The sequence below is a fragment of the Phalacrocorax carbo genome, chromosome 5, assembly GCF_963921805.1.
Source record: "Phalacrocorax carbo chromosome 5, bPhaCar2.1, whole genome shotgun sequence".
Taxonomy (NCBI): domain Eukaryota; kingdom Metazoa; phylum Chordata; class Aves; order Suliformes; family Phalacrocoracidae; genus Phalacrocorax; species Phalacrocorax carbo.
In genome coordinates, this window is record NC_087517.1 from 33,143,008 (window position 1) to 33,166,518 (window position 23,511).

The 23,511-nt window shown below is 38.7% G+C and overlaps 1 protein-coding gene across 1 annotated transcript in view; it reads left to right on the forward strand.

Annotated features, from left to right (window-relative positions):
* Window positions 1–7,528: 7,528 nt before the first annotated feature.
* The window catches only part of DNAH7 (dynein axonemal heavy chain 7), a 122,247-nt gene continuing 106,264 nt past the window's right edge, over window positions 7,529–23,511 (forward strand). Inside the window, exons 1-12 of the mRNA XM_064451976.1 lie at window positions 7,529–7,776; window positions 11,773–11,838; window positions 12,295–12,403; window positions 12,513–12,666; window positions 13,000–13,093; window positions 14,316–14,496; window positions 15,371–15,443; window positions 17,463–17,588; window positions 18,909–19,028; window positions 20,502–20,685; window positions 22,153–22,332; window positions 23,212–23,215. Of these exons, the coding sequence (XP_064308046.1) occupies window positions 7,762–7,776; window positions 11,773–11,838; window positions 12,295–12,403; window positions 12,513–12,666; window positions 13,000–13,093; window positions 14,316–14,496; window positions 15,371–15,443; window positions 17,463–17,588; window positions 18,909–19,028; window positions 20,502–20,685; window positions 22,153–22,332; window positions 23,212–23,215 (1,306 nt within the window). The 5' untranslated portion in view covers window positions 7,529–7,761. The remainder of the gene's footprint in view (window positions 7,777–11,772; window positions 11,839–12,294; window positions 12,404–12,512; window positions 12,667–12,999; window positions 13,094–14,315; window positions 14,497–15,370; window positions 15,444–17,462; window positions 17,589–18,908; window positions 19,029–20,501; window positions 20,686–22,152; window positions 22,333–23,211; window positions 23,216–23,511) is intronic.

Sequence of the window (23,511 nt, forward strand, 5' to 3'; positions counted from 1 at the left end):
TGCTTGGAAAAATGTACTGTAAAATTGGGGCAAGATAAAAGCATGCAATTAATGTGTGTTCATTTCAGAAACCAATCATCTTGTGCTTTAAGAACCTGGCAGCTGACAGATTGGAAAATACTGCTTAGCCCATGCAGCATTGGAGAAGCGAGCAAGATACAGAATGAGCCAATGTGTACAAAGTCTACCAAACTAACGGTAACCTTACAAAGCTGACATGCTGAGTCACCCACCAGTGCATAAGAGTATGATGACATTTCTTAATTAAAAGCAGGTACATGAATTACAACATAAAAATTCTTACCTGCTTAGCTCTAATAAATAAAGTATTCAAAGCATCAGTCATTTCACGTGACAGTGCTAGCTTTTGTTGCTTTCACAACACAACAGGAAGATAAAGGACAATTTTTGACACCTGTGACAAAACTGTTGCCTTCCAGTGAAGTGAAGACTTCACCTTTGAGAAGAGTGTGAATAGAGACTTCCTGTGACACACACATTTGCATCCAGAGTCAGTAAGTCAGCACACCTACATTGACCACATATTATGTGTATTTCCTTTACTGTTATGATATTCTTGACAGCAAATAAAGGCTCCTTTTTGTTTTTTTAAACTGACACTGATAGGTGCTTAAGCTCATTCTGGTGTTCTTTCAGAGTGGCTGTGAGGATGAAAAGGGCATACAAGTCCTGGCCTGTAACTTGCTTTATTTCTGTTGACACAGATGACCCCAGATCTCTCCACTATCTTTAAAATTTTTTCCATGTTCCAGTAACTGTAGCATTGTGTTGTACCTATGTGGTGTTCCTGTGGTGGCTGTTCTAAAACAATTTGCAAAGTGATCTTTCCTCGACGGTCAGTAGTTCCATTGTGATACGAGCAGAAGACTCATATGAGTGGACACACGCTTCTTATAGCACAGCATGTTTCCAAGAATGATTTTTACAAACAATATGTAAACAATTATCACTCTTTTAGGGAGGAAAATACCATTTGTCCTGTCTTCATTTTATTTTCATGCATTAATTATTCCATGATCGAGATGCAAAACAGGACCTGACTTAATAAAGATCATAAAGTGTGTAGAAGAAAATCTTTTTTGAATGGGGGGAAATTTTCTATTGTTTCATAGGAATTACTTCTTTCTTACAAAACCACTACTTATTTGTTCTTCCATATTGTTAGTCTAGGTATGGCAAAAATAAGGAATACAAGGAAAACATACAGACTTGTTTTTGTCTTGACTAGATTTTTTTTAAACTGAGACATGTATGCTTTTTTTCCCCCCACTGAAAACTTGCCTAAAGCGTAATGCCTCACCATTCATGGTGAGTTGAAGTGTTAAATTAATTATCTTTTTGAACTAATTAATGTGTCTAATTGCATTTTAAGTGCTGTCTAAAAGTCCTGCCTGTGAACTTAACAGAGTTTAAGTATCAACTCTTGATTTAAAACCCTTAAACTTGAATTTTGATGACTAATACTTTTCCTTTACAGGAATCATTATAAATTATGAATCATCAGTTTACCCGCTATGAGAAGCCTCCATGAGAAAGCTTTGCTTGCTTCATTAGAGGTTTTTTACAATGTGAGATCGATCACTTGTTTTATATACAACTGTAGTGAGTCCATGAAGGGTAAATGTGAGAGAAGTTAAAAACAGATATACGCACCCATATTTAAGAAAAAAAAAAAGAGACAAAAAGAGGTTTTAGACAAAGTGGAGTACAAGAAAGGGTATTACATGGGAATAAGTTCCAGTATGTTAAGCTGAGATTGAAGAAAATGCTGGAGCAATTTAGGAAGGCAACTTTGAGAGATGAGCTGTAGGCATTTAAGAAGCTTTATGAGGGCTTTAAACTGAGGAACTTTGCGGGAGGGGGACAAACTGGCACTGCTAATGCCATCACACACAATGGGGGAATAAGACAGGACAACCTGAGCAGTGATAAAGGTGCCGTGGTGGCCTCATGCGATGGCAGCCAGGAGACCAACCACCTCAAGGGTTTGCATAGCTGTAGTGGGTCCTCGTACACCCCTCCGGGGAAACCTGTGTGCTCAAGCACCTTTCTGAAATGCCTGTACACCAACGCATGCAGCATGGGGAATAAACAGCAGGAATTAGAGGTCTGTGTGCGGTCTCAGGGATGTGATCTCATTGCAGTCACAGAGACATGGTGGGATAGCTCGCATGACTGGAATGTGGTCATGGATGGCTACAGGCTTTTCAGGAGAGAGAGACCAGCAAGGTGAGGTGGGGGAGTTGCTCTTTATGTGAGGGAGCAACTGGAATGCATCGAGCTCTGCCTTGGAGTGGAAGGAGAACAAGTTGGGAGCTTGTGGATAAAAATTAAGGGACAGCCAAATATGGGCGACACTGTTGTGGGTGTTTGCTACAGGCCACCTGATCAAGAAGAGGAAGTTGATGAAGCCTTCTACAGACAGCTGGAAGTAGCCTCACAGTTGCAGGCCCTGGTCCTCATGGGGGACTTCAACCACCCTGATGTTTGCTGGCAAAGCGACACAGCAAGCCATGCACGATCCAGAAGGTTCCTGCAGAACACTGAGGACAATTTTTTGATGCAAGTGGTGGAGGAGCCAATGAGGCGAGATGTGCTGTGTGACCTTATCCTAACAAACAAGGAAGAGCTGGTTGAAGATGTGAGAGTTGGGGGTAGCCTTGGCTACAGTGACCATGAGATGGCTGAGTTTAGGATACTGCATGGTAGAAGCAGGGCAACAAGTTGGGTTACAACCTTGGACTTCAAGAGGGCCAACTCTGGCCTCTTCAAAGACCTGCTTGGAGGAATCCCATAGGCTAGGGCTCTGGAAGGTGGGGGGTCCAAGAGAACTAGGCAGTATTCAAGGACCACTCCCTCCAAGCTCATGATCGGTGCATCCCCAGGAAGAAGTAGTCAGGCAAAGGAGCCAGGAGACCTGCATGGATGACCAAAGAGCTTCTAAAGAAACTCAAATGGAAGAGGGAGGTCCACAGTATGTGGAACAAGGGACTGGCCACTTGGGAGGAATATAGGAATGTTATTGATATGCAGAGATGCAACAAGGAAGGCCAAAGCCCACTTGGAATTCCATCTGGCAAGGGTTGTCAAAGATAACAAGGAGGACTTCTTTAAATATATCCACAGTAAAAGGAAGCCTGGGGCCACAGTGGGCCCACTCCTGAACAAGGAAGGGGCCCTGGAGACACAGGATGCAGAGAAGGTGGAGTTACTGAATGCCTTCTTTGCTTCAGTCTTAACTGCTAAGGCTGGCCCTCAGGCATCTCAGCCCCCAGAGAAGAGAGGACAAATCTGGAGAAAGGAAGGCTTACCATTGGTTGAGAAGGATTGGATCAGAGATCACCTAGGCAAACTGGATCCTTGCAAATCCATCAGCCCCAATGGGATGCACCCACGAGTGCTGAGGGAGCTGGTGGATGTTCTTGCTGAGCCACTCTCCAGCATCTCTGAAAGGTCGTGGAGGACAGGAGGGGTGCCTGAGGACTGGAGGGGACAGCAAATGTCACTTCAGTCTTCAAAAAGGGCAAGAAGGAGGACCTGGGAAACTATAGGCCAGTTAGCCTCACCTCCCTCCCTGGAAAGGTGATGGAGCGGTTCATCCGGGAGGTCATCTCCAGGCACGTAGAGGACAAGGCGGCTATCAAAAATAGTCAACATGGATTCACCAAGGGAAGATCATGCTTGACCAACCTGATAGCCTTCTGTGATGGTGTGACTGGCTGGGTCGATGAAGGGAGAGCAGTGCATATTGTTTACCTCAACTTTAGTAAGGCATTTGATGGTGTCTCCCATAACATCCTCATAAACAAGCTAAGTGTGGGTTGGATGAGTGGACAGTGAGGTGGACACAGAACTGGCTCAACAACAGAACTCAGAGGGTTGTGATCAATGGAGCAGAGTGGATGGAGGCCTGTCACTAGTGGTGTTCCCCAGGGGTCTGTGCTGGGTCCAGTCCTGTTTAATATATTCAGCAATGACGGGGATTAAGGGATAGAGCGTAACCTCAGCAAGTTCTCTGAAGATACCAAGCTGGGAGGAGTGGCTGATACACCAGAAGGCTGTGCTGCCATCCAGTGAGACCTGGACAGGCTGGAGAGCTGGGCCAAGGGGAACCTCATGATATTCAACAAAAGCAAGTGCAAGGTCCTGCACCTGGGGAGGAACAACCCCATGCACCAGTACAGGCTGGAGGCTGACGTGCTGGAAAGCAGCTCTGTTGAGAACGACCTGGGCGTGCTGGAGGACAACAAGCTGACCATGAGCCAGCAATGTGCCCTTGTGGCCAAGAAGGCCAACAATACCCTGGGGTGCATTAAAAGGAGTGTGGCCAGCAGGTCGAGGGAGGGTATCCTCCCCCTCTATTCCACCCTAGTGAGACCATGTTTGGAGTACTGTGTCCAGTTTTGGGCCCCCCTGTTTAAGAAGGATGTGGAACTGCTTGAGCAAGTCCAGCAGAATGCTACCAAGATGATCAGGGGGCTGGAGCATCTCCCTTATGAGGAAAGGCTGAGAGACTTGGGTTTATTCAGCCTGGATGAGAGACGACTGCGGGGGGATTTCATCAATACCTATAAGTATCAAAAAGGTGAGTGTCAGGACAATGGGACTAGGCCCAATTCAATAGTGCCCAATGACAGGACAAGGGGCAATGGGCACAAGTTGGAACACAGGAGGTTCCACCTAAATATGAGAAAAAAACTTATTTCCTATGAGGGTGCCAGAGCAGTGGCACAGGCTGCCCAGGGAGGCTGGGGAGCCTCCTTCCCTGGAGATGTTAAAAACCCGCCTGGATGCGTTCCTGTGCCCCCTGCTCTAGGTGTGCCTGCTCAAGCAGGGGGGTGGGACAAGATGATCTCCAGAGGACCCTTCCAACCCCTGCCATTCTGTGATTCAACTGCATTCAAACATCTTGTTCCATTTTCATGTTAGTTAATGTTTTTTAGTCTGTCATCTGAAACCCCTGGGGAAGGAAAAAATCCCTTCCTGAAATTATTTTTAAAGCAGTACACAAATATGAGAATTTTAATTTTTGTAAACACAGGAGTTATTATATTTGTTGTACTTTCAAACATTACTGATTTGCTCTAATCAAAACATACAAAGCATGCCAGAAAGTATTTTCATTAAAAATGAAAGGATCACTTTTTCACATTAAAAGCAAAACATCTGGCCAGTAAAATACTTCACTGTGCATAGTATTTTGGCTTAAGTTTTGTTAATTCCATCCGGTAAGCCACATTGTTATCTACTGTTTAATACTTTTGGCTCTGTTTGAAGGGTGAAAAAATGTATTCTTGATTACCAGCCCTCCAGAATTTAACAGAGGCATCAAGGTGGAATTAAAAATCCCATATCACTGCATCTTTCAGAAAACGAAAACTTAGTGATAAAGATGTTACCTGTGGCCTTTTTTCCTCCCTGCATTTAATTTCACTGCGTCCTTGGTCCTTTTTTGTTGCTTTGATGCTCCAACCTTTGATAAACTTTTTATTACGTAACAGTAGATGAACTGAATACTGAATGCCTATGTTTTGTTGACTTTGGCTGGTAATGATGGATTTTTTTTAATAGCCTGCTCCATTTTTTAAATTACTTTTAGTACAGTTCTAAAACAGAGGCTGATGAGAAGTAGTCACTTTATATTTGTGTGTACTCGATTCTTTTCATCCTTTTGCCATTTTATTCTTTTGATCTTATTTTTATCTCTGAAGTTAGATTTAGATTGTTTTGTTAGGTATGACTATGGAATTTCAGATGAAAGTGAGATGTTGACCAAACGCAGGAAGGCAAGAAACTGAGTTGTAAACCATTTTTTTCTGCTGTGTCCTCCTATGGCCTTGGAAAAGCTGATTAAAGTCAGCTGGTATTGCATTTATGTAAATAAAGTGTGTTTAACTGGTCACTGTAGGAAAAGAATGACGTGGGGAAAAAGGGAAAAAGAATAAACAGCAATATATAAGTTCTCAGTTCTCCAACAATGAAAAGTACTATATACACAAAAATGTATTTTCTCTACAACATTCCTAATATTAGTAACCTAACTGTGTCTTTCCACCTCTGAAGAGTACAAGCAGGTATGCTATTTCCAGTTTCCTAACCAGATAATGAAAAAACAAAATGTCGCTTTTGAGCAAAAGGAATTGCAACACCCAACAGTGTATGGGTATAGCTTCTAATAGCTCAATGACTCGGTATTAAAGAGAAATAGCAAGGATTTCCCTTTGCATGTTTTCCAGCTAGACTGTTCTACGTTATAGCCAGTACAGCATACAGCTTGTTTTGAATCTCCCTCAGGTACGTTGAGTATGAGGGCATTTCTCATTTCAAAATCAAAACCAGGCTTTGGTACTGTTTTAGAAAATGCACTGGGAATTCCAAGTGATGTTGAATTTTCTACAGCTGCATAAACCAAAAACACCCTACTGGTCCTTCGCATGGGGTACTTTAACAAAGTGGCTTTTATGTTTAGAATTCTATATATAGACTCCTACAGTGCTCTATGTACAGTTCACAAGGTTGGTTACAGGCCTGAATCAGAGGTCATTTACAGGGATTTTCCAGCAGGCTAACTCTACTGTAAACTGTAGCGCTACCTTTTATGTGTTGCTACTGTGAAAACGTAACAAAATTTCTCATTTAAAATTCACAAAGTACCTAACATGCCAACAGCTGTTTCAGGTCCCATTCAAATCCAAACCTGGTCACAGCAAAGTGTTAGAAAATCATACCAACCATACCAGTATTTTATTTACATTGGTCAAAGCATCAGATTCATAATGGAGGATACACCCTTTGACTACCAATGAAACTGAAGGAGATTTTTATTCATATTTCCTTTTATTCTTTAATTTACTGACTTGGAGTGGGGGTGGCAGGTTATTTAAATACCATGCCTATTGTGCACAAGATGAGCTGAGGCACGATGTGGCACCTGAAAAATCTGTGGTTGCTGTTGTCTTTTAGGCACCCCAGTCCAGCCATTAAAGCTTATTGAGAATGATTTTGCAAGCACAGCTGAGTTCTTTTGCATGTTTACTTGGAGCACACGTCTCACTACTTTGCCTAAAACCAAGCAGCTGCATGCACTTACTGATACACATCAGTTAATGTAAAAGGTAAGAAGGAATGCCTGCCTGAGCAGCAGTGCAAGGTACATGCTACTCGAAGCAATTTTAACTACCCTTATTTTCCTGAAATTGGCAGGCCTCAAAGCATTTTCTACTGGAGACAATCGCGGTGAGGTAACAGCAAAGCTGAAATTTAGCTTGCCGTAGCTGCAAACAACTTCAATAGCTTACAAACAGCCATCACAGGTGTAATCCCTTCCCTGTTGATCAGCTAGTCAGTTGCATGTCTTCGATCAGTAACACCTGAGCAGGCAGCCGGCCTGAAACTTCAGGGTACGCGGCCACGCGCAGGGGCGGCTTTGTGAGCTGACGGGGGCAGGAAGCGGGCTCTGAGCTCCGGGCGTTTCGCTCCCGCCTGCGCGGATTCTGGCTCGTGCGCCCCCGCCCCCGGACCCCGTTTTCTGCTGCTGACGCAACCCGGTACAAGTCCGGAGGATGAGGAAACACCCGCAACCAGCCGCCCTCCCTTTCGCCGCAAGAGGCCGGGCGTGGCAGCAGCGTGGGCCGCGCGCCGCGGCCGTTGGGATTGGCTGTGCGCGCGGCCAGGGCGGTGCCCAACGGCCGCGGTCGTGCTGCTAGGCAACGGCGTCCTCGCTGCCTCCTCCGCGCCGGCATGGGCACCGCGCAGGTACCGGGGCTGAGGGGGCTCTGCAGCTCCTGAGCCGGCGGCTCTGCCCCCGCTCTGGCGGGTTGGGGGCGCCGCGGCGGTCCTCGCCTTGGTGGGGGCTGTGGGGGAGGACTAGGCGCCGAGGCTCACTGAGGGGAGGTGCTGGGGAAGCGCTCGCTCTTCACGCTCGGGTGGACCCGGCTACCGGAGGGAGGCTTGTTCTGATCTGAAAAGCGGTTTTTAAACCATAAATAACAAACTTGAATTAAGCTTCTGAAATCACGTTTTTTATCCCTGACACTTGCTTTGGAGGCCTAGTTGGGCATCCGTGTTTGTGGAGAAAAGCTTCAGTACACTGTCCCGTATGTTGCAGGCTGGTTGCAACTGATACTTCTAGAAAAACCGTGGTATCTGTGCTGTGAACTCCTTAAATCAGGTTTTTTAGAAGCAACGTAGTCCTCCTTGTAGCTGCCCAGATTAGTTACTTTAGCAGTGCAAAATGAAACAGAGAGTTTTGGTTTGGGCTGTTCTTTGTTCCTGTAGTGTTTTCAGAGAGTGTAACTCTCCTCTATAGGTAGCCCATTATAAACCACAGAAACTAATTTCAGTCTTTGGCTTGGTACAAAATGTTATGTCATAAGCCCTTTCCCCATTTTTTTTTTGTTTTTATTTAAACATAGAGTATGAGAGGTTTTAATTAATTCTGTTATTTCCATAATTGCAGGAAGCTTAAATGCTGAAGTCAAATCCCAATAGAAGCTTTTAGGTATGAATGTGGTTTTAAATCACTGGTCACTAACCTATACTAATTTGTATTATTTTTCTAGTGGCCTGATTGGGTTGTAGTTGGTTAATGTAATTATAAGGAAGAGCCTGCCCTCTTCAATCATGTTGTTCTCCTGTTAAGTCAATCCTGTTCTTTTAGTCTCTTGGTTTTAATGTCCTCATTCAGATTTGTTTTCCTCTAATGAAATGTGTGAGATATTTTAAGTGAAATCATTCAGTAACTTCCTTCAGTGAATTAAAAGTTCACCAGTTGGGGTTTTTTTTGGGGGGGTGGGGTGTGTCTCTTCTTGAGGTGCGTATTAGAAGCTGTGAGTGGGCTGCTCAAACTATCTGAGATAGTCCTCACTGTCCAGGACTCTTTTCAGTACATCTTATTGCCACTAATAAGTCTGTAGTATAATATTTTAAAACGTTGACACTGTCTTCAGTGGAACTAATTTCAACACTGACTTCATCAGTACCAGTGGCCAAGAGGTATAAGTTGTGGTGTTGAATTCTGTTTTTCAACAAAAGAAAATCTAAACAGAATTATGTAATGATATATATGAAGACAAGCTATAGTCTTAGTAATTTTTGTAGCCCTATTATTTGTAAAAACACCCAGGCTTCTACTATTTTTTCTTAATCAGGAGTCTAAGGATTAAGACTGTGGACCTTGTTACTGAGAGAAATAGATAATACTCTTCCAGGAATACAAAGCTATTTTCTCCTATAAAAAAGATTTTTTTTCTCCATCCATTGCCTTCAGAGGGTAGTAGTTAGCATTCACCATCTGCTTTAGAATCTGGACTAGAGAAACAATGAGCTCTATATTTCAGTCTCATTATGCAAGACAACGGAGAACAAAGAGTGTGTCTATAAAGTTCAGAACTACCTAAGGTGACTTACCTGAGCCAGCTCTGGTCCAGCAGCTGTAAAGCTGTTGACAAAGCAGAGTCCGTTGTCATATCCCCACTGAGATGGCTAGGGAGCTGGAGTGCTTGGTGTATGAGGAGAACCTGAGGGAACTGCATGTGTTCAGCTTGGAGAAGAGCAGCTGGTGGAGGAATGTAGTTACTATCCTCCAGCGCCTGAAACAGAGAGAAAATGGTGCCAGATTCCTCTTGGCACTGTGCAGCAGTGGGAGGAGAGGCAACGCTCACAAGTTGCGGAAAGGGAAGTTCCGACTAGGCATAGGGATGACGTTCTTCACGGTGAGTTGATCAAGCAGGGGAGGAGGTTGCCCAGAGAAGCAGTGGCTTTAGAGGACTTCAAATCTTGACAAGGCTGTGCGTAATCTGACCTAACGTTTTGTAGTTAGTAATGCTTTGAGAAGGAAAGTGAATAATCAGAGGCCCTTTTCAGCCTACCTCCTTATATGATTCTATCATAGCATGTTCATATACAGCTGTGTCCAAACCAGTCCAAACTCTGTCCGTAAGCTACACTGCCTCCTATGGGCTTATTGGCTTGGTAAGCAGTAGTTTTATGATGCAGTGCAGACATGCTATTAAGAGATGTATTCGTGCTAGTATAACAAAAAACCAGCAGCTGTTATGCGGTCTATAGTAAGAATTTTCTTGTAGTTGAATATGTTAGACTACAGAGACACAAATGGCTTAATATTTTCCCAGTAGAGATACAACTGCTCCAGTTACCAAAAAGCAGGCTTGTCGCAAAAAGCTTTCTGTATTGGTTATGACACTGCTTTTCCCTCATTTATGCTGAAATAAATTCATCATCTATGTCACTGCAGACTGAGACTCATATGGGCATTGGAATTCCAAGGTGTGAAAAATCTTGCACATGGACCACACCTAACTGGAAGATAGACTGGCGAAAGCATTAAATGAGGGACTGAAATAGATAGGTGGTTATTATGGCCAAGTCTTCGGTCGCCCTTTCTGTGATTGACAAAAAGCTAGATTAAAAATATCATAATTGGCCCACTTGGTGTACAGAGTGTTTTAAATCACCAGGCATTTTGATCTCTGTTCAAGGGTAAGCCAGATGTGTTTAATCTCATTTGGGGAGAGAAAGGGGGAGGAGGGATCTTTTGTTCATTAAAAGAGTAGTGCTGTTGATTTTGAGACAAGATACTTAAAACATTTTGTTGTATGTCTCCCTCTTGCAGCTAGTGGTAGTCAAGGAGTTCCTCCCCATCACATTCAGGGGAAGAACTCCCTAGAGCTGGAATGAGTTTGCTCCCCTTTGACAAGTTGGACCACAGAATAGTTTATGAAAAGGTGGCTAACAACTGATAATATGTCTAAGCCTATTTTATTGCTGTCAAATTTCTGTATTTTGAAGGAGGCTTTCTTTGGAGCCTGGTTTGATTTTTGGCTCATTTGGGAATTGTCAGACTTTATCCTTGACTGCAAAATCCATATAAATAGTGAAGTGCCTAAAACTCGTGAGATCTACACAGCAATGGTATTGCAAATGATAGCCAACCCAACTTATTTCAGGGTAGCTCAGGTATGTCTACACAAACTTTCTGTGGTTTGTGTGTTTCCTCCATTACAGCCTTTGCATATGATGCAAAGCAGAAAGAGGACAGCTGTAGCATAGACATACAGTACTCATGCAAGTGCAGCTGCATGGGAAGAGTCAGTGCGGGCAATGCTGGGGGTGGTGTTGGTGGTGTGAAACAGGAGAAGTAGAATAATAGCCAAAGGGGGTTGTATTAGTTGCAAAATTATTTAAAATTGGCTCTAGATTGTCTTGTTTGTTTATAGGAAAGTGTGCTAGCCAGAGTCCTGGGCAAGGTCAAAGAATGCTTTTGGATAGACAGATTTAATGTCTGATGCTGAGGGATCAGCATTGTGGAAAAGAAGAGAATAGTGGGCACTCTTAAATGAGAGGTCATGGATTAGAAAAAAAGGACCATTTTATGTTTTAAATGTTGACTGAATGACAGGAATCAAAAAATTAGTTGTCTATTATGATTTCATGGTATCTTGTAATGCTTTTAATGTATATCTTGACAAAAAGGTATCATAAATGGTTCACAGCCTAAAATTAATTTTTCAGAGCTGTGATTTTTCAAAGACATTTAAGAACATTGAATTTCGCATGGAAACAATCTAGGAAAAATAGGATAAGTGATATGAACTTATATGTGTAAAAATTATTCTAGAAGAGATAAAAAGGAATTATAGCTAGATTACAAGTTTAAGTACTCCTGGAAGTCTAATATTAGAAGTATCTTAATGTAATTCAGATGTCTAGTTGTAATTTCTTTTTTTTTAGCCCAATCCAAGTGGCAAAGGAAAGTTGGCAAAGAGAACACTGAACTTACTACCACAGTTGTCTCAGGTAGTTTTCTTGGCTTTTTTTGCAAGCTTTCATTTACAAATTTGTGTCATAACATGGTTATGTGAAGACCATGGTTCTCATTCAAATATATGCTGAGGTGTGTGTTCTCTCTGTCTGCACTACGTGTTGTATCTGTATGTGGAGCGTTGTTCATGTTTCAATATTCAAAAAACATTGAAAGTGGAATACTTGAACAAATTTGAAAATATTTAAGGTATAAATGTAGAGAATTTACAAATATTACATATATGTTTAACATGCTTTTCTCTAATGGTCTGGATATTTAGAATTTGAGGGCAACATATAAGTAGTAGTTTATTGTATGATTTTTATGCTGCCTTATCCCTGTATATTAGGCTACGGTTTCTTTGATTAACTCTGTTCAAGAAATCTTGACGTATGTGTTAGGAGCACCTACAACAAGTGTAAAACTAAAATATAAAATACTTATCCCAGGCAAGGTCTAAACCACTGTGGCAGCAGACTTGTCCCTCATTCCATCTGAGCAAAGAACAGAAATATGATAAGCCAGAGGAGTTTACTGTAAAAAATGAGTATTCACCTGGTAAGTCTAATATTTTTAGTACTACTACAGAAAACCTCTCAGAAACATCAACATGTGTGATACGTTTGAACATTTTAAAAATCTAATTTCAAAATGTATTTTCTGCAAGGAGGATATTTGAAGGTGAGATGCAAGAGACACAAGATACAGGATTCTAGAGATAACGAAGCAGGTGCTGGACCATCAACTTCTATGTTGCAGAGCAGCAGTCACCTGAAAAAAAAGCATGAAAGTTTCAGAAGTGCTCTTGTTAACATTATCTTGTGAGTTTCCTTATCTTTGAATGATGTTTTTCCTTTTTGATGAACCCAATTTTTAAATTATTTTAAAATTTTGACAATTGCAAACTGAAAGTATGTATAGGAACATGAACTGTATCACCAATTTTAAGAGCTGAACCTTAGCAGGTAAAATATGAACTTGGTCACGTGCTTCAGTGTTCTTTTTGAATCAGAATGTCTCACTCGCATTATGAAGTTTGGCAGTTACCTTTTTTGTTTTGTTTGTTCACAGCTGATGTGTAGGATGGCTATATATTATGCCAGTAATATGTGTCTGAAGAATGTGACACATACCCCTTGTTTTTTTTGTCTCAGACAGCAAGATCTTACTGAAGAACAGCTTCCATCCCTTGATGGAACCCATCCTCCAGGAGCAGATTCTTCTACACTAATTGAGAAGGATATTTTGGTAACTAAAGACTGTTCACTAGAGTATTAAATAGAATACAGTGCCAGTCATTTATTGTAGATATTGACAAGACGATTGACACAGTGAGAGATGACTGACAGTGACATAGTCTTCCATTATTCACTTCATACAATATATTTATAGCATTACTGTTGAAAATGGAGCATTAGGAACGTATGGATGATTCAAAGAATTGCAGAATGGAATAGTAACTGAAGGATGACAAATGTGAGGAAGTAATAAATGAATCTTTCCTACACTTGCTGAAGGTGAGAATAACTTGCAAGGGAGGGTGCGCCTCTTTGAGCAGATAGAATCCGTAAGACTACCCACATCTAAGGTCTAGGGCGTTCTTCGTTCTCATTCTGGTTTAAGATACCTTGTATGACACAACTGTATATACAATTTTCTGATTTATTTATATTTTAAACAGATTAGGTTCATTTTGGGATAAACTGGTTGAAAAAGATTAATGTGCTTCCTGACACTGGTAATCTTCCAGCTGATATTCCATCCTGCATTTCTTTGTATTTGAGCTGATATATTTCTTAATCTCTGTTTCCTTTAATGCTCTGAGGTTTTGTTAATCAGATTTTCCATGCCTGTTTAAATGCTGGCATGCAAGCAGATGTACTTATTTGCGGTTATACCTTCATATTCTGAGGAATACATTAGCTGTATGTTGCATATCCATGCAAAACTCTACAGAATGCATGGATTTCTTTTCTAATATATATTCCAGCCCCGGAGCTAATGGATAACAATGGCAGCACTGGAATGACTAGATAAATGAATATATATTGAAAATTTATTTAAGGAAAAGATGGGTACTGGGACAGTGCAAAAGAGAAGCATCTCTTCAGAATTGTAGAATTGTAACAGCAAACCCAAAAGAGAAGTCAGATTTCTATGAGTTATGTCCATTCTTCAGTAAAATTTTTATTTAGCTGTATCAGAGAAATGGAATGAGGCTTATGCCAATTATACTGTTTTTCTATTTCAACAGCTTTTTATCGTTGTTACGCTGACTAGTGTTTGGCAAGCTGATGAAGATATTTACATCAGATTTAGTATTGTGTATGTAGTCTACAACATAAATCAGTACTTAGTACTAATTACATCTATTTTTACTAAATAAGCCCATATCTCTAGCTAGACCTGTAGTAGCAGTGACTTTCTAGTACTGGACTTAATCAATGCATCTTGTTCTTTTACTCTGCAGAAATACTACTATTATATTCGCCATGGAATTGATACAGCAAATGTGGCCCCAATGGATGAATCATGGCTAGACCACATCTTGGCTTTAATTCCACAACATCTGAAAGTACTTGATGAAAGTATACGTTCACTGACTGATGAAATGAAAGAAGACTATCTTCTGAGTGTAAAAAAGGCTATAGGTAGATTTCTAGGAGTTTACTTGCATTTTCTCCCAAGCTGCTAATGTTCAGAAGCATTAACTGAGGGCAGTTCTCTCCTGAGAGCTGCCATTGTGGAAGGGTTATATAAAAGTGCTCTCCTGGATCTTAGAGGCACGTTTTAGTAAGACAAATACTCGGGTTTTCTTATCCTTGTCATGATCAAAGCTAATATTACTCAATATTTTTGATCTCTCAACACTTTTTTAAAACATAATTTTATTTTATAAACACCTATTCAGTGGATTGAGGAGAAAGCTATAGTCTTTTCATTATATAGCGATATAAAACTGCTTATCTCGGTGAATTGTGCTTTTGGACATGTTGGTTGAGACATTGAGTTGTTGGAGCATGTCCAGAGAAGGGCAACAAAGCTGGTGAAGGTTCTAGAGCACAACTGTTATTACAAGAGGCTGAGGGAACTACGTTTGTTTAGCTTGGAGAAGAGGAGGCTGAGGGGAGACCAACTAACTCTCTACAACCACCTGAAAGAAGATTGTAGCAAGGTGGGTGTTGGTCTCTTTTCCCATATAACAAACAATATGACAAGACAAAATGGCCTCAAGTTGCACCAGGGGAGGTTCAGATTGGATATTAGCAAAAATTTCTTCACTGAAAAGTTTGTCAAGCACTGGAATTGGCTGCCCAGGGAAGCAGTTGAGTCACCATCCCTGGAGGTATTTAAAAGATGTTTAGTTGTGGTTCTTAGCGACATGGTTTAGTGGTGGACTTGGCAGTGCTAGGTTAATGGTTGGACTTGATGATCTTAACAGTCTTTTCCAACCTAAATTGTTATATGATTCTAATTTCTTTGTTAAGTTTATATTGGCTTTTCTTTTTTATATACTCTTTTCAGTTGACTTTGTTTTAAGAGACACCAGGGAAAAGGACGACGACAAGAAAGACTTTGTTCTACCTCATCGTGCAGAGTAAGAAAATATATGTATTTAGAAACACTGGCTGGAGAATAGTGGGGTAGAATAGCATGTACAAGGAACAGTCGTAATAGTGGTAGTCAGTGTCATCTGTAAACAAGATTGAATTGTTAGATTATAGATTATAGAGCATCTTTGGAAAAAACCTGGAAAATGTGTCTACCTTGAAAGGTTGTTCTGAATTAGTTTTGTTTAGCTATCATGCTTAACTGGTCAGAAGTCTCAAAATTAATCCCACAGCATTTGAAAATGGGATATAGCCGGCCAAATGTTCACGTATAAACTGCATTATAATCAATGGAACAATGTCATGTTCTGCACAGATTTTACTGAAGCTTTGTCTTATTTACAGATTGTGACAGTTTGGCTCAATACATATGGGTTTAAGAATGTAATAAATACAGACTGTCTTTTTCCTCAGAAAAATTCAGCAATTTGCAGTAGAAACAGTGATAGATGCCTAGCTTTTCTGGCTGGGTTTTTGAGTATGTAGCAACCTCCATACTGGAGTGGATAGATGTGGCCTTTGTTCTGAGTAATGGACTATCTCTTTTCCATTCAAACTTGCCTTAAAGTCTGCAGTCTACTGAAAGCAAATACAGTGCTACTCCCAGGATCATACATCTGTCCAGCGTGGATCAGCCTATCTAATATCAACTTTTCTAGAACATTAATTCTTCCCAAGATGTGGAAGTGATGAGGTACCTCTTTCATAGTTCTAGCCAAAACCTGGTAAAATAAATTTGCCTTCTAGAGGAATGAAATCTTACAAATGCTGCAGAAACAGAACATTTCCACTGATATCAACCAGCCTCTGTTTTGGGGGTAGCATTACTGAATGATTTTAAAATCAGAAAAGGTTTTGTTATAAATAATTTCTGGCCTGTGTTTTGAGATAGATGCTTTTAAATATCAAATGGTAGGCATTAGACGATAGTGGAAGGGGTGCTGTGACAGATGCTAATTAAGCAATTTAAGTCTTAAAGAGAAATAATATGTGATTAATTTAGTGTTGTGATTGTATCCTCTGGGTAAGAGGCCATCCTACATCTGATTCTTTGTAGATCTTCCATATCTCCTAGGAACAGTGTAGGACATCACAGTAGTTTGTATATAAGGTTATGTCACATGCTTACATGCAAATCCAAAAGTACAAAATTCTCATATTAGAATAATAATTGGTAAAACAGCTTTATTCCATAAACAGTATTTGAAATATGAAACCTTTTTCTAAGGAAATATGTAAGATAGATGTGCTAAAACTTGACGTTGTTAAACTTGACTTACTGTAGCTACTTTTTCTGTCTCCTATAGAATACAGACTCACTGAGAAATGAATAAAAGTTATACTTTATATCAGAATTTTTTGAATACTTCATTATGAAAATGGGAACAAAAGTATTACCAATATGACAAATTTGTCAGAAGTGTTTGCTTTTCCCTTGCAACCTGAAAGTTGCAGTGTATACTTACTAAGTTGTAAAGCTTAATATTTTGATAGTAAAATCAGACTGCCTGTAGAAAATGACAACAGTTTTTAAAGTAAAGGCTGTGAGTATATAAAAAAGCCACCAAAATAGTTTAGTTTTTAAAAAATTGAAAGCAGACAGTTTACAAAAAGCCTCTGAATTTGAGTTTTTACAGATTTGATGATGAGCATAAACAGATACTACATATTGTAGAAAAATTGCGTATTAATTGACTAAATACATTATGTATAATGATTTTATTACATGTTAAATATAAGGGACCACGAATAGCCTACAAATCTCTTAGGATTTGGCCAGTATTTCTCTCATATTATTTCTTTTTTTTCTTACACAGTGATCAATATTGGAAGACTTTTTTTGATACCTGAATAATGAGAAGAAAGCTAGATTTATCTCCTGAATTCTGTGCTTTCTGGGATGCAAACAATTATCTTAAATGTATAAATATTTCATTTCTTAGCACAGCTACATTCATCCTACTGTTTCTTGTTGTTTTTGTAGTTGTTCGTTTGTTTTTTTTTAGAATAGAAGTAGTGCCAAAACCTTGGAACAAGTCTGTCTTGTCAGCATGCAGTTACCTGAAAGAAAATTTGCATGCAATAAATCCTTCAATGCTTGCTGTTCTGAGCTTATGGGAGACCTCATTTAAGTAAGTGTTACCTATATCTCTTAGGTTTCAGCTGCTCAAGATTTCAGAATCTATATAGGGAAGTCACAGATGGTGACACGTTGAGATTTCCAAGCAGCCCTATTGAATTTGGGACTGCTACAGTGTATACATCTGAACACTGATCATAGATATGGATGGCTTTGTTCAAAAGCCATTATCCCAAATGTGTTTATCTATGTTCCCCCTAACTTTAAAGCATAAAGACTTTCTGCCAACTTTTCCTCTAGAGAGGTCGAACTTCCCCAGAAATCACATGGAAAGTGTTACCATCTTAATTTCCTTTGGTGTCTAGAGAGTTTTAAGCAAGAAGGTACACATGAAAGTTAAATACGTTACCTGTTCTGTACTTGATTTTCTTTAGAGCTTGGGTGAAATGCCATCTGGACCTGGTAATCTGTGATTTTTGGTTTGTTTTGTTCTACAGCCTGTTCCACTGACACTTCGATTTGAAACACAATGTTCCTTGTATGATAGAGCTTCTGTTTTTTTTAAATAGTCTTTCTTGCTTTTAGTATAGTCCCTTAATCTCTATTTAAATTTCACACTTTTTTTGGTCTTTCTAAGGGCAGGAGTATTCAAAACAGTCCAAAGAAGAGAAGGGTTGCTCTCCTGACTAGCAGGGCACTTATGGGTTTTTTTCCTTAGCTGATTAACAAGGGAAAAAGGCATTAGACGGGTTATTATTTTCTGCTTGCCAGTGTAAACCAAACTGCTTGCTTATTTCTTGACTGGTGATACAAAAAGAATGAACTGACCTGTCCAGGCCAGGTGCTGGAACAAGTTGCAAGGAGTGGCTTGTGTTTTGTTCTTTAACTTTTGTTGTATCTGTTAAGTAGGAGATAAAATTTGGACAATGTCTCTTAAAAAATATAAAACCTGAAAAATATTTTGAAGGTAGGTTTAGATGGTTATTAATTTATTTTTACATTGTTTTAGAATATTTGTAAAAATCCATCCAGGCCTAGAAAGGAATGTTATTTAAAGCATTCAGAATTTTTGATGTTCGAACTTTTATATAATGAATAACATACAAACTCTGATTCTGAGAATAGTTTCTTAATAAGCTCACATGTAGTAATTACTACTCAGTTTAATTCCATGTATACGAACAGTAATGCAGTGCTTAATTTGGTTGTTCTGAAAAAATAGAAGATAATTTCTGAAAATGACATTGTTTAAAATGTTTAAAACACTTCATTTGAAATGTGAAATATGAAAAAAGTTTTATGGAAACAAAAGAATAAAAACCAAGATGCAGTAAATATACTCCTAAAATATTCATGTTACGTTCTATTTCAGAAATTTACGCCTTCTTGATACAGAAATATTTCATAATAAACAAGAAGCTGAGGAACTCTCATTTTTCCAAAATGAAGTCATGAAGGAAATTGGAAAATCTAAAGCAACTCTATCTAAGAAGTATGATCCAGTGTATCCGTAATTTTTAAGTTACAGGGAAATATTTAGCTTTTTCTTCAGCTGTTTTTGAAACCCTGAACTTTCTGGAGAGAGAAGGGATGATCTATTTTAATAATACATATTAAAGAAAGAGACGCAGTGTTGTGAAATGCTTTCAGGACTAGGAACAAAAACTGCTGTGTAAATATTGAGCATGTTATGATTTGTGCAGTTTTCTTATTTTGAATTTTGGTGTGACGTGTGTTACTTCCTTCTTAGAGGGACGTTAACAATATATGCGTTTTGGCCTTTTATGACAAAAGCTTTTGTTTTGTGGACTCATTTGTGCTGGATAAATTAAAATACAATGTTACTACTATCAATTTATTGTGTTTTAGAATATAAATGATGATATAACTTATTATATAATCAGACTTGCCACATCCCCGTTTCACAAAAAGGAAGCGTCTCGTTGATAGAAGATTAACCTAATATCATATCAGTATCTCTGTGGAATTTCTATTGATTATTTTGGAATTTCTGTTTGTATATTCTCAGTATCGTAGCTGTTTCTGAGAGCAGAGTCATCTAAAAACATTAATGAAATTTGTTGATTTTACAGATTACTTTTTAAAATCTTAGCCATAAAGAGCTTGGATATCATGATGTTTGTATTTTCAGTCTGAGATATTTTAAAAGAAAGGCAATTTTCTCAGTAGTGTACTCAGTATGCTGCAGTTAAGTTTTCAAATAAAGCATCAAAATTGCTAGTTCTCTTTTAGGTAATTGCGGCCCAACTGTATTGTTTGTATCTATCTGATCTTTCTTTAACGAAGAATGCTTGATTCCTGCAGCTATGTATTACTGCATTCTTACTATTTTAGGTTTTAATTAAATCAAACTACTGTTGAGACTATATAGTTTCAAATACTTGTTTTTTATTCTATTAACCTTGAAGGTTTTTATTTCTGTACTTGTCTACGATTCTGTTATGTAGTGCTTTTGCCATTTTCAGATGTATTTCTTCCTGACCCTGAAGATACCTCTCTACTCTTAAATGAAGGCTGCACACTTCTGTACTTTTTTCCTTTCTATTTCCCAGCAATGCCAGAGCCAATTTCATTTTGGTTAAGGGCAACTGGGCAGAATTCTCCTTGGGTTGTTTTCACATATTAACACCTACTGAGGTTACAAGGGTGCATAATGTGAAGTCTTTCTGGCCTGAGAAATAGGAGGGCAAAGCAAGATAGCAAATTTGTCTATCATAATATCTTATATTTTAAATATGGTTCCATAATAGACAGCATTTTCAGAGACAAGATTCCTTAGAATTTAAAAGGTACTACCATATGACCTGCTTAAGCTGAACTGCAGTTTAGCAAGTATACTGCAGCATCTTTTGGCTGCATGCAATATAAGCGTTTATAGCAACTAAAACCCACAAGTTTATTAATGCTAATCACTTGAAAAACTTAAATATTGTATTCTTTTAAGGTGGTTTCCAGAAGTGCAGAAGATCTTTTACCAGGGTAGTAAACGAAAACAAGTACCCAGCAATGCCAGCATCACTAAATTAGAGTCTTTCTTCAGTTGTGCTGCCACTTTAATGACTCATCAGTTGCAACATATACTTTTACATTCAGTTCAAGACTTTACAGATTTAATTGTTCAACCTGCAGTAAGTAGTCTTTCATACACACGCTAGCAGCATTGTTTATTCATGTACATATAACTTTTCCTGTTTCTTTTGCTTCTTTTGAGAAAAAAAAAAAAGAGTATAAACTCTGGTGGCAGGTACTTTCTGGGAAAAAAGGAATATTTTAGGAATATTTAGGAATGCATTATTAAGTAGAGTTAAAATAACCTTTTTTTGTCATGTAAGCAGGGAAATATTTAAAATCTGGTATTCTCAAGGACATACAGCAGTCAATTAGACATAGAGTAGGAACTAATTAATACAAAGGCCATTTGCATCTTGCACTAGTGCTCTCTCTCCATAATACCCATCTGTGAAGAAGTCTTATCTTTCTGCTTTTAGTAGGTGTCTACTATATGCTTTGGCAGAATAGTTCTTAGGAAGAAAAAAAAAGTAAGGAGGAGTTTCTCTTTGGCACTCACATAATGTCTATTGTAGAGGTAAATATTTCTTGTTGACATTTTATGTCTTGGAGTGCATCTGGATCTTTTGTTCAGCATTTTGTTAATACAGTCTTGCTGTCAAATATCCACAGAACTCTGGCTCCAGATAATACTGATTGAAAAAACATGCAGAGAATGTAAGGAAGTAAGGAATCATGTTGTGGAAGCAGAGGATATTTTTTTTTTTATTCCTACTTCTCTGTAATTGCTTTGTATACTTCTGAGTTAAGTGAGCTTTGTCTGCAGTACTATTTTCTGTTGTTATTAGTAATAGGTATGCATTTTCTAATCTTACCTTTCCTAATGGTGATCTATGCTACCTAGTAGTAATAAAATACTTCCTCGTGTTTCCTAATTTAATTTCAGTTAGGTTAGAATATATTAGCAGATGTGGGAAAGGTAGAGATGTCTGATCCAGATTAAAGATATGGTGAAAAATCAAATTATGCCACCACAAGACGAAAGCATATACCAGTTTTCATACTGGAATACATGGGAATCCATACTGCAAATACAACCTGCAAAATACTCAGATTAGTTTTTGTGGATCAGATTTTTGTTTAGCAAATAAAATTGGATGTAAAACTTTTTTTTTAAGGTTAGTAGATTCATAGTGACTGTTTCTGATGATGAATACACATACTGCTGTACACATTCATATATTGCTACACTTGTGAGGGCTACTACTGTGAAGTTACCCTGCCTCAGTCTATGCAAGCAACTTTATAAAAGTTGTTGGCTGGTGTATAGGGGATGCTCTTGTGTGTACTAAAAATAGCATTGTATTTCATCATATTGAACATCAGGTTACGTGAATTTTATCAGAGACATACTTTCTACTTGCACAAGTATCTTTGTTAGGATTATGGCATGTCATTTCCAATTTAAGTCTCTACAATTTAAAATGCATATGCTGCAGTAATTCTTAATGATCCTGTGACTTACCCTGCATATGTTAGGTAAACTAATATTTTACTATTATTTTTTTTGTGTGTGTGTGTGTTAGAAATCTGTCCAAGCCTACAAACACCCAGGTTTCATCCTGAGGCTAATCCTTCAGAACAACAGTATTAAATTTGAACCTGACTTTAATGACTACGAGGATATGTTACTGAATGTTTATACTGTTATGATTCAAGCTGTCAGTGATATACCAAGAGTTGAGACCAAATTATTTTTTAAGTGGGTAAGAAACTACAATCTTCATGGAGTTTGCTTTGTCATTATATTGTTGCTACATTCAGCTCCTAGGTATTTTAATGGATAGCCCTATCGTCAGAACTCACATAGTCGTATTATAATACTCTTTCAGAATATTTTGAATTCTTTGAAATCATTTTATTACTAAAAAGCCCAATCGGTGTTCTCTAGGCAAATAAATTGCCTAGTTTCCTCTCAGTTTTCTGTAGCAGCTACTACAAACAAAATTGATGCATTTAAACTTTAAACACATTTCTGTGGTATTTTGGAAAATACCTTCTATTTTGATGCTGGGCAGGGCACTGTCTTTTTAAATATAGTCTTTTGAGTAGACTATCCTTTAAAAAAAATCTAAACCATATTTTGAAAGTAGTTTATATTTTAGTTGTTATCTGCATTCAACCAGGTAAAAATGTTAGGTAAAACAGGAAACTATCTAGGTTATGTAAAAAACATTTTGTGAAATAATAATAATAAAAAAGTACCTACTTGGTTTGGAATGACGTATTACTTTCAGTGCAGCAATCTTTTTTGACATGGAGAGAGTGAAAGTAATGCCCTGTGGTGCCTCTTGATCATTTCCCAGAGAGCTGTGGGAGGTGAACATTTCTTTTTTGCTTCAGGAAAAATCATTTGGACATTCTGTTGCCCTTTCTGTCTAGCCTCAACTTGAATTTTAAATAAAGATACCAGCCCCAACATTTCTGTTAATATGCTTGAACACATGACCAAGCAGACACCTGAGTAGTATGCTATGCTTTATAAAAGCACTAATCAATAACCTGTGAAAAGGCAAATTAAAAGAAGCATCCTGAACATGTCTAAATGGACAAGAGCAAGGCTTTAGATCACCTGGGCGTTGCAGGAAAGTGTTTTACATATTTCTAATGTTACAGATTCACCAGCTGAAAGCAAAATTAAAGTTGTGCCTGTGCTTCAGGAAAAATAAATTCCATGGAAATTAAATTTAAAATTGTTGATAGGATTGTTTTGGGCGGATAAGTATGTGGAATTCTGAGTTTCTGAATGAAGCAGCATTCATTTCTTACTTGTTGGAGGAAAACATCCATAAGCTAGGATTAAAAAAAAATTTGGTGGACAATGTAAATAGCTGTATATACAAAATCAGGTTTGTAATCAGTCTTTAATTAGGAAGATCCTAAAG